The sequence below is a fragment of the Mustela erminea genome, chromosome 4 (assembly GCF_009829155.1).
Source record: "Mustela erminea isolate mMusErm1 chromosome 4, mMusErm1.Pri, whole genome shotgun sequence".
Classification (NCBI taxonomy): Eukaryota; Metazoa; Chordata; class Mammalia; order Carnivora; family Mustelidae; genus Mustela; species Mustela erminea.
In genome coordinates this window covers 137,448,581-137,467,708 of record NC_045617.1, presented here as the reverse complement: position 1 = coordinate 137,467,708, position 19,128 = coordinate 137,448,581, and the positions used below count along the sequence as shown (strand labels likewise).

The window sequence follows — 19,128 nt, the reverse complement described above, 5'->3', positions numbered from 1 at the left end:
TTAAAATGTTTAAAAATCTGGGTGTTTGCACCTAGCCGTCTTGCACGCAGGCATACTTGATCTCACGATGTTCTGGAAGACAAATGGTGAGTGGATCAGATGGATGTTTTTAGTACCAGGAAGGTAACGTGAAGAAGGCAGATCTTCATAACATAGGCCAGCATCTGAGTTGTCTTTGGAGATGAAGTCATAGACGTTCAGTGAAGCTAGAAGGTCACCGTGCGTTCCTGATGAAGTGGAAACGTGGGAAGGGGGTGCCGCGGTGGTGGTAGCTGTAGTCCGCCCGTCACCCTGCCTCGCTCGGCTGCCTGCTTTCTCATCCGCTCCCTGCCGGCCGGGTGAGGGTCTGCTCTGCCCCGTTCTTTTCCTCCTGCCCCTTTACGGGCTCCCTGGTCTTCTGTCTTCAGGCTTTTGGTGTTTTCTTAATGACAGTTCTCTCCTTTTTTGTCATATATGACATCACTTCTCTAGGTTTGTTTCCGGTTTTTCTTAGTCGTCTTTCTTTGCTTGTGTCTCTCATTCCCGTTCTTCCCAAGGGATTCTCCGGTCTCTGTGTGTTCTGCTTTCTGAAAAGAATCATTTCTTTTCCTTTCATAGAGGAATAACCCCTTTGCTTTTCCTCCATTGGCACATAGCTTTCTCCGTTAGTGCCTCTCATTTTACTGACCTCGCCGTCCCACACATGCCCGTGATTCTCGGGTTTGTATCCTTCGCCACCGTCTGTCTCCAAGCCCATACACTGTCTCAGATGCGGAGAACGTCTTAGCTTCGGTGTATTTATATGTTAGATGGGCGTGATGAGAACCCTGCCCTCCTGGGGGGTTGTGGGGATTAAATAAGATCCATAGGTAAGCCTTCAGTGAATGTTAAGGAAGATAGTAATTACAGCCCACAGTTAATAGCCTTGTGTCCTTTCAGAGAAGTTGTTTGTTTACTGTTTAAGTAATGCATCGACTCTCCTACATTGTGAAAGTTTTAAGTGCAAGACCAGAATGTGGGTACATTGTTTACAACTTAATTTAGTGTGTGTTTCTGTGTTCATGCATCTTTTTCTTTGTTTCCAGGTTTTGAAAGTTGTAGTAATGGTGTAATATCAAATAAAGCACATCAGTCATATTGCCATAGTAAACACCAGTCATCCAATTTGAATGTACCAGAACTAAACAGTATAAACATGTCCCGATCACAGCAAGTTAATAACTTCACCAGGTACGTGATCTCCCTAGCTTTTGCATTACTATAAGCAACCTGCGTGTAAGTGTCATCATTTTTAATAATTTAGAAAAATTGAATTATATGGTCCATAATAGGGCCTGGGAGTTCCCAAGCCCCAGAGAATACAAGGGCGGGCAGTAAGTTCCCCAGAGCTTTTCACTCCCCGTGTGCGTGCAGCCTCCTTCCTTTGGTCCTTGCTCTGACTCTGCGTTCCCTCCTCCACCTGCTGGGACTGTAAGAATCCGCTCTGGGCTCTGCCTTCTTCTGGTTTTCCTGATGGCACTGGCCTCTACAGATGGTCACATAGATGCTGTTCTTATATTTCCCAGTGAAGTCACAGTGGTCTGTTTACTCTCCAGAAGTAACATAAGATACATTGACAACTATTTTTTTCTCTGTGTGGGTTTTTTTTTTTTTTTTTTTTTTTTTTTTGGTGTAAATGTATAGAATGTTTCCTGGGTTCCAAATAACTTTGTGAAGAATCTTTTCTGAAAGCCTGTGTTTAGAGAGCTTGCTTATAGCAGCAGATGGACCTTAAGTCATTTAGTAATAAACATCCAGCATGAGCGTGGTATTGAGGACCTGTTGGGTGTCAAACATTCTGCTAGGCGTGGTCTCTGACTTCCCAGAGCTTTGAGAGAAGGGATGTCTGTTTGACTCTGCTAAAATCCTGCATCCGCTCAGTTGCATCCGTCCAGATTCCTGGACCTGAAGGTTCGTGGAATGTTACCATTTGGATACGAGTGTATGAGAGCAAGCTCTTACGAGGTCAGCCTGCCCGGATCATCCAGCATCTGAATTCACTTTGGTTCAGGACTAGTGGAATGATAAAAATAATACAGATTAAAAAAAATCACGGGTAGATTTTATCATTCTGTTGTTGGTTTGGTCTCATTACCTGAATTGATTGGTCGCAGTGCTTGCGGGGCGGGGGGGGGAATGTTCATCAGTGCAAAACTTTCTCACATGGAATCTTAATGGAAAGATGATTCTGGAGAGAGGCGTAGGTATAAAAACCTGTATTTGTGATTTGGGAGAGTAATCAGAATACCCACCTTCTCTCTCGACTTACCGAAGGGATGGTGTTGGGTGGTGGGGCTGCAGGGGGGCGTCCGCAGAAGTGGTATGGGTAGAGTGGTGGAAAAAACGGCCATCTCGGGCAGAGGAGATTAGGGTAGCCTTTCACAGGAGCAATGACGTACTAGAAAACAGAAGATTAGGAGACTGGGTTGTAATCAAAATTATGCATGGAAATGGAGGAAGTTAAGACTTTTCCTTTAGGTCTTACCGTCCTATATAGCACGTCTGTCCTATATTGTTGGTAGAAGGGTCTGTCCTTGTCTGGGGGCAGGACTGCGGGCAGTTCATGCTTAGTCTCTTAAATACTCTTCATGGCAGGAAGTTGCTAAAGACACCTGTTACCACCTGAGTTCAGGGCAGCATGCTCACTGGAAGGGTTTGGTGACACAGAGGAAAGGAAGCTTTTAAAATACTTTGAACTACTGGGGCACCTGGGTGGCTCAGTGGGTTAAAGCCTCTGCCTTAGGCGCAGGTCGTGATCTCAGGGTCCTGGGATCGAGCCCCGCATTGGTCTCTCTGCTCAGCGGGAGCCTGCTTCCTTCTCTCTCTGTGCCTGCCTCTCTGCCTACTTGTGATCTCTGTCTGTCAAATAAATAAAATCTTAAAAAAAAAAAATTTTAACTGCTTTAAACTACTAAACAGTTACATTTATAGGTGGTAAAGTCGTCCTTACAGTGGGATTGCAAAGTAGGCGAAGATGGTATTAACTGTTAAAACCATTTTACAGATGTAGAGCTGAACACCAGAAGTGCAAATGACTTCTGTGGGGGTCAGTTTCGATAATCAGGGGCTAGTAAGTTTCAGAACCGTGACTACTTCCCAGGATTTCTGACTCCCAGACTTGTGCTTTTTGCATTATACTGCACTCTACCCTCTGCCCATCTGAAACGCTGCTCCCTACCCCCCCCCCACATCTGATCCAGCGGGCTATAAAACTCAGTCCCTTTATTACCCTTGAAGGATGATTTCCTCGATTATGTCCCCACTCAGTGTTGCGTCACTCCTTGTAATTAACTTTCACCATCTGAGTGCTGATCCTCTGTTCACCCCGGAAGGGCAGAGACTGCTTCTCCCGAACACAAAGCACGCTCTAAAGCTCTTCTTAAATGGGTTTCAAATGAAGGACTCCCTCCCATATACTACATTGTTTTGTCAAAAAAGGAAAAAAAAAGTTTAGTATATTTATTAAGATGGCTAAAAACTATGATCTTAAGAATTTCCATTAAATTAAACATTATTCTCTCTAAAATTTTATTTGTCTTACCCATTCCCAAAGTTCGTCAGGATAGAGTAAACCAGGGCGCCTGGCTGGCTCAGTCAGTTGAGCATCCGACTCCTGATCTCGGCTCTGGGCTGAGCCCGCTTTGGGCTTCGTGTTGGGCGAGGAGCCTACTTTAAAAAAAAAAAAAAAGTAAACAAGTGTTTCTGACTGATGGAGGAATCCTGGGCCCATTGCCCCGTTCTCCCTAGATCGGTGTCTTTTCCCCTGACGTGTGTTGCTGATAGAAGCCGCACTCTCACGCGCACACACTTCACCTCGCCTGCTGTCCCCGAGGTGTTGCCTGTGGTTGTGTCTGGTGGCCTCATGCGCAGAGTGCTTTTTGCTCATCTGCATTCGGTGTTGCTTTTTTACCCCACAAATGAATATACGTTGCTTTTTAAATGAGAAAAGTACAGTTTAATGTATTTGCTGTATTTTCAACAAGTGTGTCCTTCTGGACTGTGGAATCCTTATGTAGATTTTCATTGGAGAAATCTTTGAGAATAGGTGTTTGTCGTGCTTAGAGTGCAGGGGTGGGTCGGGGTGGGTGGGGGGACGCGGCAGCGGCGGCAGCGTGCCCACATGCGGGGACTGGCACCGCGCTGTTGTCAGGAAAGGAGACGCAAGTGAAAGGAGCAGCCTGCGTATCCAAAGTGGCATTTTTAAAATTAAGGTTTGGCAGATTCTTAAACAAGAAAGAAAGCCCATGGGAGGAAAATCATGTTGGGTGCCGACAAGGTCTGAGAGGACCAGACAGAGCGCTTTTCCAAGTCCTCGTTTACTTCTGTGGGAGGCTGTTTCTGAGCCGCGAGGACAGATGCTAGAAAGTGACCATTGAAGAAGAAATCGTCTTAGGAGAGAGGATTATGAGGGCAGCAAAGAGGTGAAGCGGGACCCGGGAATAGTTTGAGAATGAAGTCGCCTCCCCCCTGCCCCCCCCCATTTTCCCTGAATGCTGGAAACCAACGCAGCAGGGTCTTGGTGGGGGATCTTGGGGCAAGGGCTCATCAGTGAGCAAAAAATGAAGTGCAGAACTGAGTCGGTAAAATCGCGGGAAGTATGTGAAAAAGTTTGTCCATACTGCTAGAAAGTCAGAAAACCCCTACATTTTAGGACATACCCTTTTCCCCTTCCCCATCCAGAAGTACAAATTTGTTAAGGGCAAGCTACATACTGGCTTTGAAGACGTTCAAGATTGAACTAAACACCTTTTTTTACAGATTGCTATCGCCTTGTATTATGAAGTCAGTATATAAGCAGGCTGTATGTAGTAAGTAGTAATTTATTTTAAACTAAGCTACAAGTATGCAATCTCTAAAATTAGGTTTGTTTTTTTCATTTCCAGTAATGATGTAGACATGGAAACAGAGCACTACTCCAATGGGGTTGGAGAGACTTCATCCAATGGTTTCCTAAACGGTAGCTCTAAACATGACCACGAAATGGAAGATTGTGACACCGAAATGGGTCTGCAGTGATATTTCTTACATTTTTAATAAAAAATGATGACTACAAGGTTATGTTTTTACTTGTATTGATTCCCAGCTGATGAGCATAACTCAGATTTTAAGATGTATGTGCCATTGGATTTGACAATCGTACATATAGTACATATTACCCAAAGCGTCCCTTGGACGTGGGCTGCTCGAGGAGCAGAGGCGCTTCTCAGTTTTCTGAGCGAGATGGTTTCCCTGACTTCAGTGCTGCTATTAATGCAGCCGCACTCTTGATAGTGTTTACTGTTCTGTAGCATGTTTGGGGCTGGAGGTGTGAACAGGTTTTATACTTACTTCAGTGTAACCAGTAAAGGCCAGATGGGTAGAAATGATTTTATAAATTCTAATCAGACAATTTCTTGTGTGGATTTAATGTGAATGTACGTGCCTTATGCATAGTTCGGTGCCGGGCACTTGGTAGGTTCTTACGTGTGACCGACCTTCTCCTCCCTATGTCCAAAAATGATGTGACTGAAAGCACATTAGCATATATAGTTCTGTTTTGTTAATAACTTGTGTAAGTAAATCGTGCCACAAAGTTAAACCATTGGCAAACTCTCCCATCAGTTGGAGAATGAAATTTTGTTGGGAGCCTCAACATTCTTATTTGTCTGAATTGCATGGCAACATTAGATTTCTGACTGTTTTGATGTCAAAAGGTCTGTATTGAGGATTGTTGTTGAGGATTATGTGTTCAACAAAGAATTCATTTTCTCAGGCAAGGGGTTTAATTTAAAAGGCAGCCTCGTTTTCCTGTGTCAGATACCAACGGCTTCAACATTCAGAGAGTAATTTAAGCACAGTGATTTAGGAACAGGGGCTCTAGAGCTAGAGGACCTGGATTCAAATTCTGAAACTGCCACTTACTAGCTGTGTAACCTTGGACAGGTTACTTAAGAGCTCAGTGCCTCAGTTTCTTCATCTGTAAAATGGGTACAGTAATAACAACAACGCGTGCAGGTCATTGTGCAGATGAAATAAGACAATCTGTGGAAAGCTAATCAGCACGAAGTAAGTGCTCGGTAAATGTTAACCATTGTCATCATTAGTCATCCGTACAGTTACATTACTGATCAGTGCTTGGTGCCCACCAATACCATACAGTTATTTTGTAAAAGTATGTGATTAACCCTTTCGATAACATGGTGTCTTCTGTGTTTCTTTGGAGTCATTCAGCTTTTAGTCAAGAGGCACCCTATCATTCCATCTCTGTTTGGTCAGAGTAGCCTGAGAGGCAGTTACTGACTTTGTTCCTTTCTTCTTAATGCTGCTTAATGTCGTGTTAGAGATTTGTGCTTAACTTCTCATAAACCTTTCCCTGATACCCTAGGTGCCCACTGCACAGGAAGGTTGTCACCTGACTTTCAGCTGTGTGCTGGGTTTTGGAGCCTAGATTCTTGAGACTTAGAGGAAGTAGACCTTTTAGCTGCAGCGTTTCACACTGAATTAAAATAAAGCCATGTGTTTAGATAAACTATTAGGTAGTGGTTCCTAAATGAAATGTACAGACTGTTATAAGCAATTTATGTTCATTTCTTCATTGTATTCCATTTATTAAGGTAGTAAAATACTCGTTTGTTTCGCTTACAGAAGTTGATTCGAGTCAGTTAAGACGCCAGTTGTGTGGAGGAAGTCAGGCCGCCATAGAGAGGATGATTCACTTCGGAAGAGAGCTGCAGGCCATGAGCGAACAGCTGAGGAGAGAGTGTGGCAAGAACACAGCGAATAAAAAAATGTTGAAGGTAGATTTGTTTTTCCTTGAAAAATTAGAAACGTGTCAAAGGAATTCAATTGTCATTTTGTGAAACACTGAGTCATGCTAGGAATTCCATTCGGACTTCCAGTAACTAATGCAGATTACATCCCCGCTTGCCACCTGTCCACACTGTTTACCCTCTCTTGACTTACTTGTCTGGTTCTGTTTTCTCGGCTATAAAATTGGCAGAGTTGGTAGAGGTGTGGGTTTGCTGGGAAAGATATAAATTTGAGATTATTTTTATTTCTGCAAACACCACGCAGGGCTGCAGCGCCTTGAATGTCTCCTGCAGGGTGTCCGTTCTGATGGCGATTGCTTTCTGATGGCGATTGCTGCGGCCTTGGGTCATCTTTCAAAACAGGGGGTGGGGGGGGTGTTGAGATACACTTTCAGAACTCTTCTGGATTGATGTGTGTGATGGGTGGATGGCAAGATGGATAAAATGTCAGCACTTTAGGATGTCAGCCAGTTTTACAGATCGGTTGCAGATGGATGAGTTTTCCCCTGCCTTAAGTCAGCATTGCAGTCCGTTGTAGGGATGTTAAGATTCTTTAGAAGACTTCTTTTTTTTTTTAACTCTTAAAGTCCCAATAGCCCTTTGAATCTGTGGAACATTAACCTAACCATTGTGATTTTTTTCTTTTTCTTTCTTTCTTTGGTAATCCTGCATTAGCAATAGGTTGGGCTCAGAGTTGATTCCTTGTAAATAGTTTCTCTGGAATGTTCTGTAAGAAGTCCAAAGGACAAAGGGGAGATGCGAGCGGTGGCCCTGAGCCCATGCCTGGGTTTGGTGGGAAAGAGCAAAGCCAGGGCCGCCCTTGCCTGCCCCAGACTGAGACTTAGCGCGCCAGCCAGCACTGCCTGGTAGCACCACGCCTGGCATGAGGGCAGCAGACAGGCAACGGCCTCTTGTGCTGTGGCCTTGGTGTGGCACCTGCTGTATAGACGGAGCATACCTGCTTAGCCTCAGAGCGAATAAGGAGCCCCTTACCTACAGCACCAGTGGCCCAGGCGGGAGGGGCGGTGGCTTCCCTGCACATGCGCCGGACAGCCCACCTGCTGTTTCCAGTGGGGGGGGGGGGGGGTGGGGGGTGGCCTCAGCCAGAAACGGGGGTTAAATTACGGTTTTTATGCTAAGTAAAAGAAAATCAGTGGAATATGTAATTTAAACAATTTTTTATTTAAAATGTTCAAATCATTTTTTGATTTGGGACTGCAAACTGGTGCAGCTACTGTGGGAGACAGTTTGGAGGGGTCCCCAAAAAGGAAAATACAACTACCATATAATTCAGTTATTCCACTGCTGAGTATTTACCCAAAAACTGTGAAAACAGTAATTCAGGAAGATACATGCACCCCTGTGTTTACTTAGTGGCATTTACAATCGCTACATTATGGAAGCAGCCCAGGTGTCCCTGGTAGACCAGTGAATAAAGATGTGCTCTGTGTGTGTTTATATATTTGTGTTATTTATATATATACACACAGTGGAATGTTACTCAGCCTTAAAAAAGAATGAAATTCTGCCATTTGTGACAACATGGACGGACTTAGAGGGTATAATGCGGAGTGAAGTCAGTCACAGAACTCCTATGTGGAATTCAAGGACCGAAACAAACGAACAAAGAAAGGATAAAGGGCTGTTCACTACAGAGAACAGAGGGGAGGTGGGGGCGGGAAACAGGGATGGGGGTGGAGAGCGCACTTAACGTGATGAGGACTGAGAACACATAGGGTTGTTCAAGCTTGTGTTAACGTACACCTGAAACTAATGTGACTCTAATTATACTGGAGTTTAAAGAACACAAAATGAATAAAACTCAGACATCCATGTATTAGGGAAATGGCTGTCCACATTTGCCCTCTGAGATGAAGAATTCCTTGAGGCCAGAGTGGGTCTTCGTTCCTCGCCCTTTAACTGTATCTAATGCAGGTGGCACCTAGCTATTTAATGATGATTACTCAAAAGAGTTTTGTTCCTGTGAGTGGTATTTATTTTTATCATACTAGTAATTTTAACTGTAATGTCTATTGACAATCATAAATCCATTGGATATTTTTATGAAAAATAACTTTCAAAAACTAAGGCCAGTGGCAGTGCTTTATATTTGTACGCGTCTCTTGAAACGCTGGGTATGTTGGAGGGTAAGCTGCGTTCTCCCGCTCCCGGTATGTCCGCGCCGGGAGCCTCTGGAAACCCTCCACCGCGTGGGTGCGGGAGTGTGAGAGCGAGACGAGACAAGGTATCTTCGTTTCCTTATGAAAGCAGTTCGGAACTTACAAGACATCCTGAGAGGGTCCCCAACGGGACCCCGGTGTCTCTGGAGGGTCCTGGGAGCGCTCTTGTTTTAGGGGAGACTTGGAGATACGAAATGTTTTTAGGATTTCATACACTTTTTAACACTAGGTCATCTGACGGTTTTTTTGTTCAAACTTCATGCTAAAGGCACACGACGAGGGACTGGGATTTCTCTCGTGTCTTTGGAAAATGCAGGCTTTCACTTCATCAGCTGACTGACTTGGGTTCCAGTGTGCCCAGAGCTCCCAAAATGGCATCAGTGGCCTCTTCTCGAAGAGAGTCCTTGATTATATGTTGGATTATGTGAAGATGTAATTCATCTTCTTCATCTAAAGAATGTGGATGGCTTTGATTTTGCACTTCTGACTTCGAGGCAGATGCCAGCTGCTTCAAGAGACTTCCTCAATATCCTGCGCGCTATCCTTCCCCTCCCGCAGCTCCCCTTGATGCACAGGGGTTTAAGCTCACTGATCCAGCTTGGAAGCCCCAGGAGAGCAGCTAGAGGATTCGAGGACAACACGCAGTTTCTTTACCGCAGTTCAGAAGGTTTAGAAATTTCTCTTTTTCCTTTTCCTTTCATTTTTCACTTCAGGGCACGCGTGATCGTAGTGGGTGTTTTTTATCTTTCATTGTGTGTGGATCTGCGTAGATATCTGAATCACGTGCATAGAGCAAGATTTGTTTAAATGCAGAGGTAAGAGTCCCCGAATACTTTCCCGGGAGGCCCCTCGCGTTCCACTGGGCCTGAGTCCTGGCGGAGTGGGCCTGGTGCGCACTGAACCCGGGGCAGGAGCGCCCCTGCCCAGGCTCCCCCGCTTTCTCACCTGCCGACGCCTGCCCGCCCGCGGCTTCCCAGACCGCCCCCTGCATGGGTTCCGCCACCCTTGAGGGAACCGCGGCAGGGCCGCCAGGCATGGCAGCGGGGCCGAGGCCAGCAGGATCGAGCAGCCCCAGCTGGCAACCGAAGCAAAAATAGAACAATTTGGACTCACCCTGTTTAGAAACTGCTACAGATTTTAAGCCAACTGTAAGTACAGTTTGAGAATCCTACCTAACTGGTGTCACACTGGCCTCCGAAATTCTTCCCACAGAGACCTGTTCTTCTGAAATAAAAAGTAACCCCTCATCCCATGATAGTTCAAAGATATTTTCAGTTTTGTGCCTTAAACCCCGTGTGCGTGTATTTTACCGAGTGATTGTAGTTGTGCTGTTTGGTATTGTTTCTGTTTACAGCCCTAAACGCTTATTTCCAGTTTCTGTGCCTTCAGTTATTTTAAGTGGCCGGGTACTGCTCTTCAGTGCTGCCAGGTTGGTTCCTGTAAGCTCTGCTCTGTTAGACTTTTTGCTTTTATTCCAGCGCTGTAGTGAACGCCTTTATACATGTGTCTTTGTTTCTTCCCTAAAATTGTAACGCTGGAAGAAAGTCCTAGAAATAGAATGATTGGGTCAAAGGATAGGATTATTGTGGCTTTGCTGTGTATTGCTGTATTGCTTTCCAGAAACCTCTCCCGGCTTACCAGCAGTAGAAAAGGAAAGTGCCAGAGGCACTACTGGATTCTTCTACTCTAGTGGGTTCCACATCAGACCTTAACATCACTCATTTGCATTTCTTTGGTCACCAGAACTTCACCCTCAGTTGTTTTACTGCAGGATTTAAAACATTAATGTTGCTACCCTGACTTCATTCCCTTTGTAAAGAAAGATAAAATAGATATTCAGGGAACCTGGTGGTGTAAACCGTTTTTTTTTTTTTTTTTTCCTCCTTTTAAGGTTTTTTTTTTCTTTCTTACAGCTTCGCCTGACTTCCAAGCTTTGTTCTTTAGTGTTGCTGCGTGATATTTCTAAAGTTCAGTTTTATCCATGTCAATCCTTGATTTAAAACTCCCATTGCCATGGGGCCCTGGGTGGCTCAGTGGGTTAAGCCTCTGTCTTTAGCTCAGATTATGATCTCAGGATCTTGGGATCGAGCCCTGCATCGGGCTCTCTGCTCAGTGGAGCCTGCTTCCCCCTCTCTCTGCCTGTCTCATGCCTACCTGTGATCTCTGTCAAATAAATAAATAGAATCCTTAAAAAAACAAAAAACAAAAAACTCCACTGCCATATTGGAAAAAGATTCAAGCTTTTTAGGTGTGACTTAGAGGCATTTTGGGCTCGAACCCCTTACCTGTGGTTCCATCCAGGCCTGCCTTTCTCTCAGCCTGTTTCCATGGAGCTTGGGGCTCTTTCTGGGATTAGGTCACGTGACACAACATACTCTGTTAATAAGCGGCGCACCGCACGTTGTTTATTTACGTGCCTGACTTTCCTCTAAGACCGTGGGGGTTCTCGAAGCAGTGGCGGCCCTCCCTGGTGATCGCCCGCTAGGGCCCAAGTGTCTGGCAGCTTTGTGCAATACTGTTTTCCACTGTACTGAAAATAGTAGAGCAAAATTTTGGACTTTTTTTGTCCTAGTATTTAGAGCGGCAATTTAAAGAAACCACATCTTCTAAGTGACTTCTGCACCAGCTGTGTGCTCTCAAACTCTCTGGGCCTCGGTTTGCTTCTAAGTGGGGCACAACAGTATTCCCGTCCTAAGGTTATTGTGAAGATACAATGAGTCCGTCCATGTTCGGGCTTACAGAGTGACTGCACCCAGTGTTAGTGCCTGACACAGGATCGCCATCTTCTTCCACGAGGTTTTGTTTTAAATACTAAGGAAGGTGTGAACACAAGGATGGTCTGGGTTTGAGATTAGGGAGTGCACCATTTCTTTCTGGTAGCATGTCTGGGTCTGTAGCCCCAACGGGGTAGTCTCGTGCTTAAAGGTTTTCATATACCAGTGGTTCCTAGGCAACTCCTCAGTGTACTTGAAAAATGGATCCGTAGTATGGGGATGGTCCCCCATTGGGTGGTTGTGGGGTAAATTAAGTCTTGAGCGAAGATCAGTCCTTTAGGAATAATGGGATTGATCAGAGTTGGCTTTCCAGGTAGGACATGGTAGGACATGAATCTCCCGGTCAGTAAGCCCAGAGGGAGGGAGCTGGGACCCGGCACCGAGCAGCTCCGTGGGGCGCACCAGAAGCAGCAGCTCGTGTGATTGGCGGGTGGGAAGCTGCTTCCCTGGACCCCACATGCACCCGTGGCTGCAGGGACCTCAGAATAGGGTAATACATTTTTGTCTTCAGCGACCTTTCAAGCTGTCTGGCACGAGGGAGAGATGCGTCAGTGTCAGACCGTGGGCGAGCTGCACATGTGCCCTGCTTGGTGGCCTCAAGGGGACAGCTAGAGCCATGCGGGCGGTTCTCTAGCTCCGCAGCGCGGAGGCCGGCCCCAGCCTTTCCCCGCCTGAGCGCCACTTTGCTTGAGCAATTTCAGCCTTCCGTGTCCGAAACCAGCGTTTTGGAAGTGTTGTTACCAAATTCACTGATGGATGGTTTCCGCAGCACTTTTCCACGTACGCCTTCTGAAGGAGGGTGTCCTGTTACGTGTCTCTCTAGGTCTGTCCTGCTGCTCCAGATGAGGGCACTGATTGGTGGCAAAATAACACGATGTCTGGGTGGCTCAGTCTGTTAAGTGCCTGCCTTTGGCTCCGGCCGCGACCTCAGGGTCCTGCGATGGAGCCCCAAGTCCGGTTCCCTGCTCAGCGGGGAGTCTGCTTGTCCCTCTGACTCTCCCACTCCCCTTGCTCGCTCAAGTAAAATCTTAAAAGAAAAAAAAATCACATGTTGAAGGGTTGGAATGAACTGACATTGCTAACTTCATTGAGCTGTTCGTCCTCACGACCTTCTCAGGCAGGACCTCTTCTGTAGAGATGAGGAAATGGACACTTAGGCCTTTGCCCGCCAGAGGCCACACAGCAGCTGATAATGCAGCTTGAACTTGAAAGCAGTGTTTGAAACCACAGTCATATGCACCTCCCATAGAAAGAAGACAAAGAGTGATTGAAAAGACTGTGTCACTTCTTCTTTGGGAACGGTGGCCTGAGGATAGTTGGAACTACTGAATGTTCGGGAAGGGGAGCCAGTTTAATTTTTTTGATTCCTGAGTGAGAAAATGATATCCAGTGAGTTGTGGCGAGTGCCCACATCTGTTTAAAAAAATACACAGGGAGGCCCTATCCTTTTAACGTCAAATTTGTATCAGTGGTAATAAATTATAGAGCATCTGCATGTTTTTGTCTTCCTCTTTAATTAGCACATTCCAGAAGAATTCGTTTTAATTCTACTGTTCCGCATGTGTTGTAGGGATGGGGGAAGATTAATGAGAATGGCTGTTTACAGTAAAGAAAAATGAAAACAGCTTAGGCTTTGTTGCATAATCTAGTTGTTAAAAAACATACAGCCTAAGCATAGGGGTAGGTGGGTTGTGACAGTAGTCTAGGGCCACGAAGCTGTGTATTTTACTTGTCTCTCAACTTCGTAGTTGTGGGGGACCATGGTAGTTTCAGTGTTTGAATTAAAAACCAAACTCTGTTTTCAACAGGATGCATTCAGTTTACTCGCTTACTCAGACCCTTGGAACAGCCCAGTTGGAAATCAGCTTGACCCAATTCAGAGAGAACCCGTGTGCTCAGCTCTTAACAGTGCAATATTAGGTGAGTAAAACCACAGCTTCAACGAGACTCTCTGAATATTGGAGGTGGTATTTGCGCTGGGATTTCTGTTTCGGTAGTCTTGAGGGGAAGTGCTTTCTACATTTTTAAGAGAATTGTTTTGGAATACAGAAACCTTCCCCTCCGCTGTCTGAATTCCAGATGAAGTGCATTCAGATGGACTAAACAGTACTTTGGGGTATACCTGGGGAAGTCGGGAAGTTTTTGTGCGCAGGTTGCAAAAGCATTTTAGACTGAGGCTGCCGGGGGCACGTCGGGCAGCAGAAGCCCCTGGCGTAGCACAATGTTTGCACTAAAGTTGAGCGTATTCTGCTGGGTGCCCTTACCGAGCACAAAGGGTGGGCAGGGAAGAGCAGCAGCGTCAGGAGCGAGGCTTGGCTGACGTGAGCCCGAGTGACAGGCCACGAGTTGCCGTTGCTGTGGGCCGCTCGCTGCCGAGGATCGTGACGGTGTTGGTGTACTGAATAGTTGCACTAGGTGTGCGAACTCGGTGACATCCTGTGCGTTTACATACAAATTCTACAGGGCTGTTTAGGTGAAACTATCTTCCAATTTCTGGATACTTGTTTTTTTTGTTTTTTAAATTTTTACTTTTTATAAACACATTTTTATCCCCAGGGGTACAGGTCTGTGAATCGCCAGATTTACACACTTCACAGCACTCACCAAAGCACATACCCTCCCTAATTTCTGGATACTTCTTTTCAAATGTAATTTGTAAGAGTGATTTTTCACTTGACTTTAGAATCTAGTTCCTCTGCTAAAATGAGACTCCATCTAGAAGTGTTTTTTTACAGCTTGGCCCTGTCAGGTGTGGAGGCTTAAACATGTTTCAGACTGTTTTTTAGGTGCAGGAGAGCAGTGCCGCAAAGAGTGGCTTCGAGAACATTTTAGACAGGGAGACATGTAGAGGGACAGGGCTCTTGGCCACAATATAAAGGAAGCAAGTAGTCATAGTTGAGCCTTAATCCATTATGTGCTCTTACAGAAGTTAATTACAGTTGACCCTTGAAGAATGGGGGGGTTGGGGTACCAACCCTGCTGCACAGTCAAAAATTTGCATGTAACTTTTGACTCCCCCAAAACCTAACTACTGAGAGCCTGCTGCTGGCTGGAAGCCTTACCAGGAACAGGAGCACTTGGTTAATACGTATCTTGTATGTTATATGCCTCCTATACTGGGTTCTTGCAGTTAAACTAGAGAAGAGACAGGGAGAAAACCATAAGGGGAAACACTGCTGGACCCAGAGAAACGCCACATGGCCGTGCACCTGTGCAGTTCACACCCCTGCTTCTCAGGGTCAACTGTTAATTTGTTGCGTGTTAAGGTATCATAGTGGGGTGTTTGGAGTAAGAACAGTTACTAAAAAAAAGTAAGTCATCTTTTGTGCTGTTTCCTTACATTTAGAACTTGTATATAATAAATACTGTGAATTTTCTTTGATTAATGTGTTGTGTTTTTTGGTTACATGAAATTCATTTAGCTCTGTTGGTAGAAATAGAATTTAATAGCAATCATGGGATTATAGGGCAGATTATGGTTTACTCTAATTGTCTTTTTGAAATTACTACATGGTAAGTAATCATGAAGGCTTAATTTCAGCTACATTTATAGGTAAACTCAGACTTGGAAAGAATTTCCTTTTGTTTTTATTTTTTCCTCCAGATTTTTATTTCCGTTCAAGTTAGTTAACATACAGTGTGTCGCTGGTTTCAGGAGTAGAAGTCAGTGATTCATCGCTTACATACAACACCCAGTGCTCGTCACAAGTGCTCCCTTTAATGCCCATCCCCCCGCTAGCCCACCGCCCACCCACCTCCGCCTCCATCAACCCTGTTTGTTCCGTCTTTACGGGTCTTAGGGTTCACTTATCTTTTTTCCCCCCTTCCCCTGTGTTCATGCTTTGTTTCTTAAACTCCATGTGAGTGAAATCGTATGGTACTTGTCCTTCTCTTGACTGACTTCACGAAGCATAGTACGCTCTAGCTCCAGACCACAGCGTTGCAAATGGCAAGATTTCATTGTTTTTTTTTTTTTTTGCAGCCAAGTAATAGTCTATTGTATATATATGCCACATCTTCTAGAAAGAATTATTGGAGTAACCAGTTTTTCGCAGGGTTTTTTTGTATCTTGGGTTCTTTAAGGGAATTCAGTTATTCAATATTAAATTTAGGACCACTCTGCAAGATAATACGTATTTTTATATACTGTGCTACATATTATGTAGTATGTGGGTTTAGCTAAATTGTACTTAAATTTATATTGATAGAATTCCTACAGAATGACAAGATTAGCAGATTGCTATAGGTCAGTGTACAGATTTATAAATACACTCATTTATGTAGTTTCATCTCTAGTGCTTAAAGTTGTTAGATTAACTGCATGTAATTCCAGTAAGTTCTATATCCAAAAAAAAAAGCCCCTTAAAAATGCTTATTAACCAGGGCACCTGGGTGGCTCAGTGGGTTAAAGCCTCTGCTTTCGGCCCAGGTCATGATCCCAGGGTCCTGGGATTGAGTCCCGCATCGGGCTCTCTGCTCAGCAGGGAGCCTGCTTCCTCCTCTCTCTCTGCCTGCCTCTCTACCTGTGATCTCTGTCAACTAAATAAATAAAAATCTTAAAAAAAAAAAAAATGCTTATTAACCACATGCCCCTGCCCCTCACCAAAGTAGAACTAGAGTACCTCCAGATGCTTACCTTTGAGCAACGTTACTTCCCTATACAAGAGCAAGTTTGGAGAAAATGTTTCCTTTTCAGTTTTTATTGTGTTACACTGATTTTATATAAAAAACTGTTCTCAATTCACAGAACTGTAAAAGTCGGTCCTGCTTGGATTAGACTTGGCAAAAAATGTTTATCATCATCCAAGTTTAGCTAAATAGTGTTGCCAAATAATAGCCAGGACCTTACTAATCCTAACCCACAGACCACTTTTCAAACCATACTTTCTCCCCAGTTTGTGTGCCTTTTCTGCCATATTTTTTTTAAGATTTTTTATTTATTTATTTGACAGAGAGATCACAAGTAGGCATAGAGGCAGGCAGAGAGAGAGAGAGGAGGAAGCAGGCTCCCCGCTGAGCAGAGAGCCCGATGTGGGACTCGATCCCAGCTGAGCCGAAGGCAGCGGCTCAACCCACTGAGCCACCCAGGCGCCCTTTTCTGCCATATTTTGATTCTTACATTCTTGATTCTGTTTTCTCTTTTAAATCCTGAATTTTTCCCCCCCTTTTCAGCTCCATTCCTTCTGAATCTTTTCTTTCTCCCACCACACTGCAGACTTGGAATCCAGAGCTGAATTCAGTCATAGGGAGCCTTACCAGCCAGTATCATGGTTTTTGCCCTTGGTTATCAACTATGCCTACAAACGACTGATTAATAATTTTATTAATTGGGAATCTGTGGACATTTCCACCAAGATCACCAGCTTCTAGCGGGTTTGCCACTTTTCCCCAGTAGTTTGTTTTTTTTTTTTCTAAATCTCTGGTAAATAACAGATTTTGGTACTTAACTACATCTGTACTATAGTTGACCATTTTGGGGTATGCATGACCCTGAAAACTAATTTATTGGCAGTTATCTGTCAATTTAACTCCAGGATCAGAGGGTGATTTTGCTTTTGTCATCACTTATGGCCACCGTCACCATCAGGCCCCCTAGAAACCCAAGTTAACACTCGCCTGTTAATAACACTGTGCCTTGGAGACACTTAGCCTCAGTTGGGTCCTCTCCCCAGAAGGGGAAGAATCCAGCACTGAAACGTCTACTGAAAACCTGGTGTCTTTTTTTGGTAAGTCGGCTGACTTTAGTGAAGCTGAAGAGAAATACTAAATCTTCCCTACTCCTCACTGTAAGTATCAGGAAAGAAATTACATCTTGCCAATCGTAATTAATATGAAAGTTTTTAAGTACCTAAAGGTTTAAAAGTCTAATTCTGCAAGCATTTCTCTTAACAGATGAATACCTACTACCCGTACTGCCTAGTCAGAGCAGCGTATCCAAGATAGTCCGCATTGGCTTAGAAGTTACCCTCGCTAGTCAGGTCACTAAGAGCCGTGTAGACGTTGCTAATTTTTAGAGTAATGCAGTATCTTCCCCACAGAGAGTTTTTAGAAAAGGTCTTGCTAATTGCTATTTCCATTTTTAATCATTTTTTCCTCAGAAACCCACAATCTGCCAAAGCAACCTCCACTTGCCCTAGCCATGGGACAGGCCACACAGTGTCTAGGACTGATGGCTCGATCAGGAATCGGATCCTGTGCATTTGCCGCAGTGGAAGACTGCCTGCATTAGCCGTGCATTTCAGGAGCACACGCGTACTGTGGCATATAGTCAACATGGAAGTAGACCAGCTCTGCTGATTTGAAATTTAGATTTTTTTAATTATGTACTGGGGACAGGTTTTTGTCGCTTTACATTGCTTCCTAGTTTACAGCATGATGCAAATGATTTTCTAACTTGGTGTTAGGAGAAATTATTTTCCATCTTTAACCTCTTAGTTGTCTAAGAGTTAAATATTACTGAATTTCAGACATTCAAATTGATCATCACAAATCCTTTAAAACAATTATCTAAAAGAAACCAAAAAATCCTGCCGCCTTTGTTTGGGGGAGAGGGGGGAAGGAAAACGGAACAAGTTGTGTTTGTGTTAGCATGTGGGTGATGTAAACTTCAAATCGGGAGATGCTCCGACCCCCGCTCCCATATAAGCATTCAATCAGTGTAACTTGCAAAACGCATAAACATCCGACAGTTTGAATTTATAGTGTTGATGGAAGAAATCATTTTTAATGTGTACTGTAAAACTTGAAATACTCAGGAGCTGAGTGAATATGTTTGTTGCTACTTACAATCCCGACCTGTTAGTCCCAGTAGTTTTGTTTTAACATGGTCTTTTTCAACTTTGTTTCCTGTTTAACTACAGACGACTTCTGTTGTAGACTCACAGTTTAACTGTTGTATTATAACAGTATTACATGTCAACAGTGTGGTTATGACCTTTATTTATATAAAAACCAAATATTTAGTCAATTTACCGTGTCTTAATTTAATCTTTGTACACCTTCCATTTTTAAGTGCTTAAATGAGTACTATATTGCAATAAAAATGTAGTGATATAATTAACCAGCCATTAAAAATTTACTATTACAGATACCAGAGTGTCAGTTGAGTCTATATATCAGGTACCTGCATATTCTGATTAACAGAAAATTAGAGCAATTAAAATGAATGGTTTATACTATAAATCTGAGTTCTACAACCTAAGACTGCCTTCAGAGCATCAGCCTCTGGATTAGTCAAACCTGATACTGGGATGCTGCAGACAACAGGAAATCTTCTATTTCTGTAAAAACTACAGTGTGGCGCACGTGGCTTGTCCATAAAGTAACCAAGATAATCGTATCCCTTGGCTGACTATTAATTTTGTATGA

The 19,128-nt window shown here is 44.1% G+C and overlaps 1 protein-coding gene across 1 annotated transcript in view; it reads left to right on the top strand.

Annotated features, from left to right (window-relative positions):
• The window catches only part of RANBP9 (RAN binding protein 9), an 88,349-nt gene extending 69,499 nt beyond the window's left edge, over nucleotides 1-18,850 (top strand). Inside the window, exons 10-14 of the mRNA XM_032341133.1 lie at nucleotides 1,065-1,209; nucleotides 4,902-5,023; nucleotides 6,643-6,794; nucleotides 13,569-13,680; nucleotides 17,859-18,850. Of these exons, the coding sequence (XP_032197024.1) occupies nucleotides 1,065-1,209; nucleotides 4,902-5,023; nucleotides 6,643-6,794; nucleotides 13,569-13,680; nucleotides 17,859-17,989 (662 nt within the window). The 3' untranslated portion in view covers nucleotides 17,990-18,850. The remainder of the gene's footprint in view (nucleotides 1-1,064; nucleotides 1,210-4,901; nucleotides 5,024-6,642; nucleotides 6,795-13,568; nucleotides 13,681-17,858) is intronic.
• The last annotated feature ends 278 nt before the right edge of the window (nucleotides 18,851-19,128 follow it).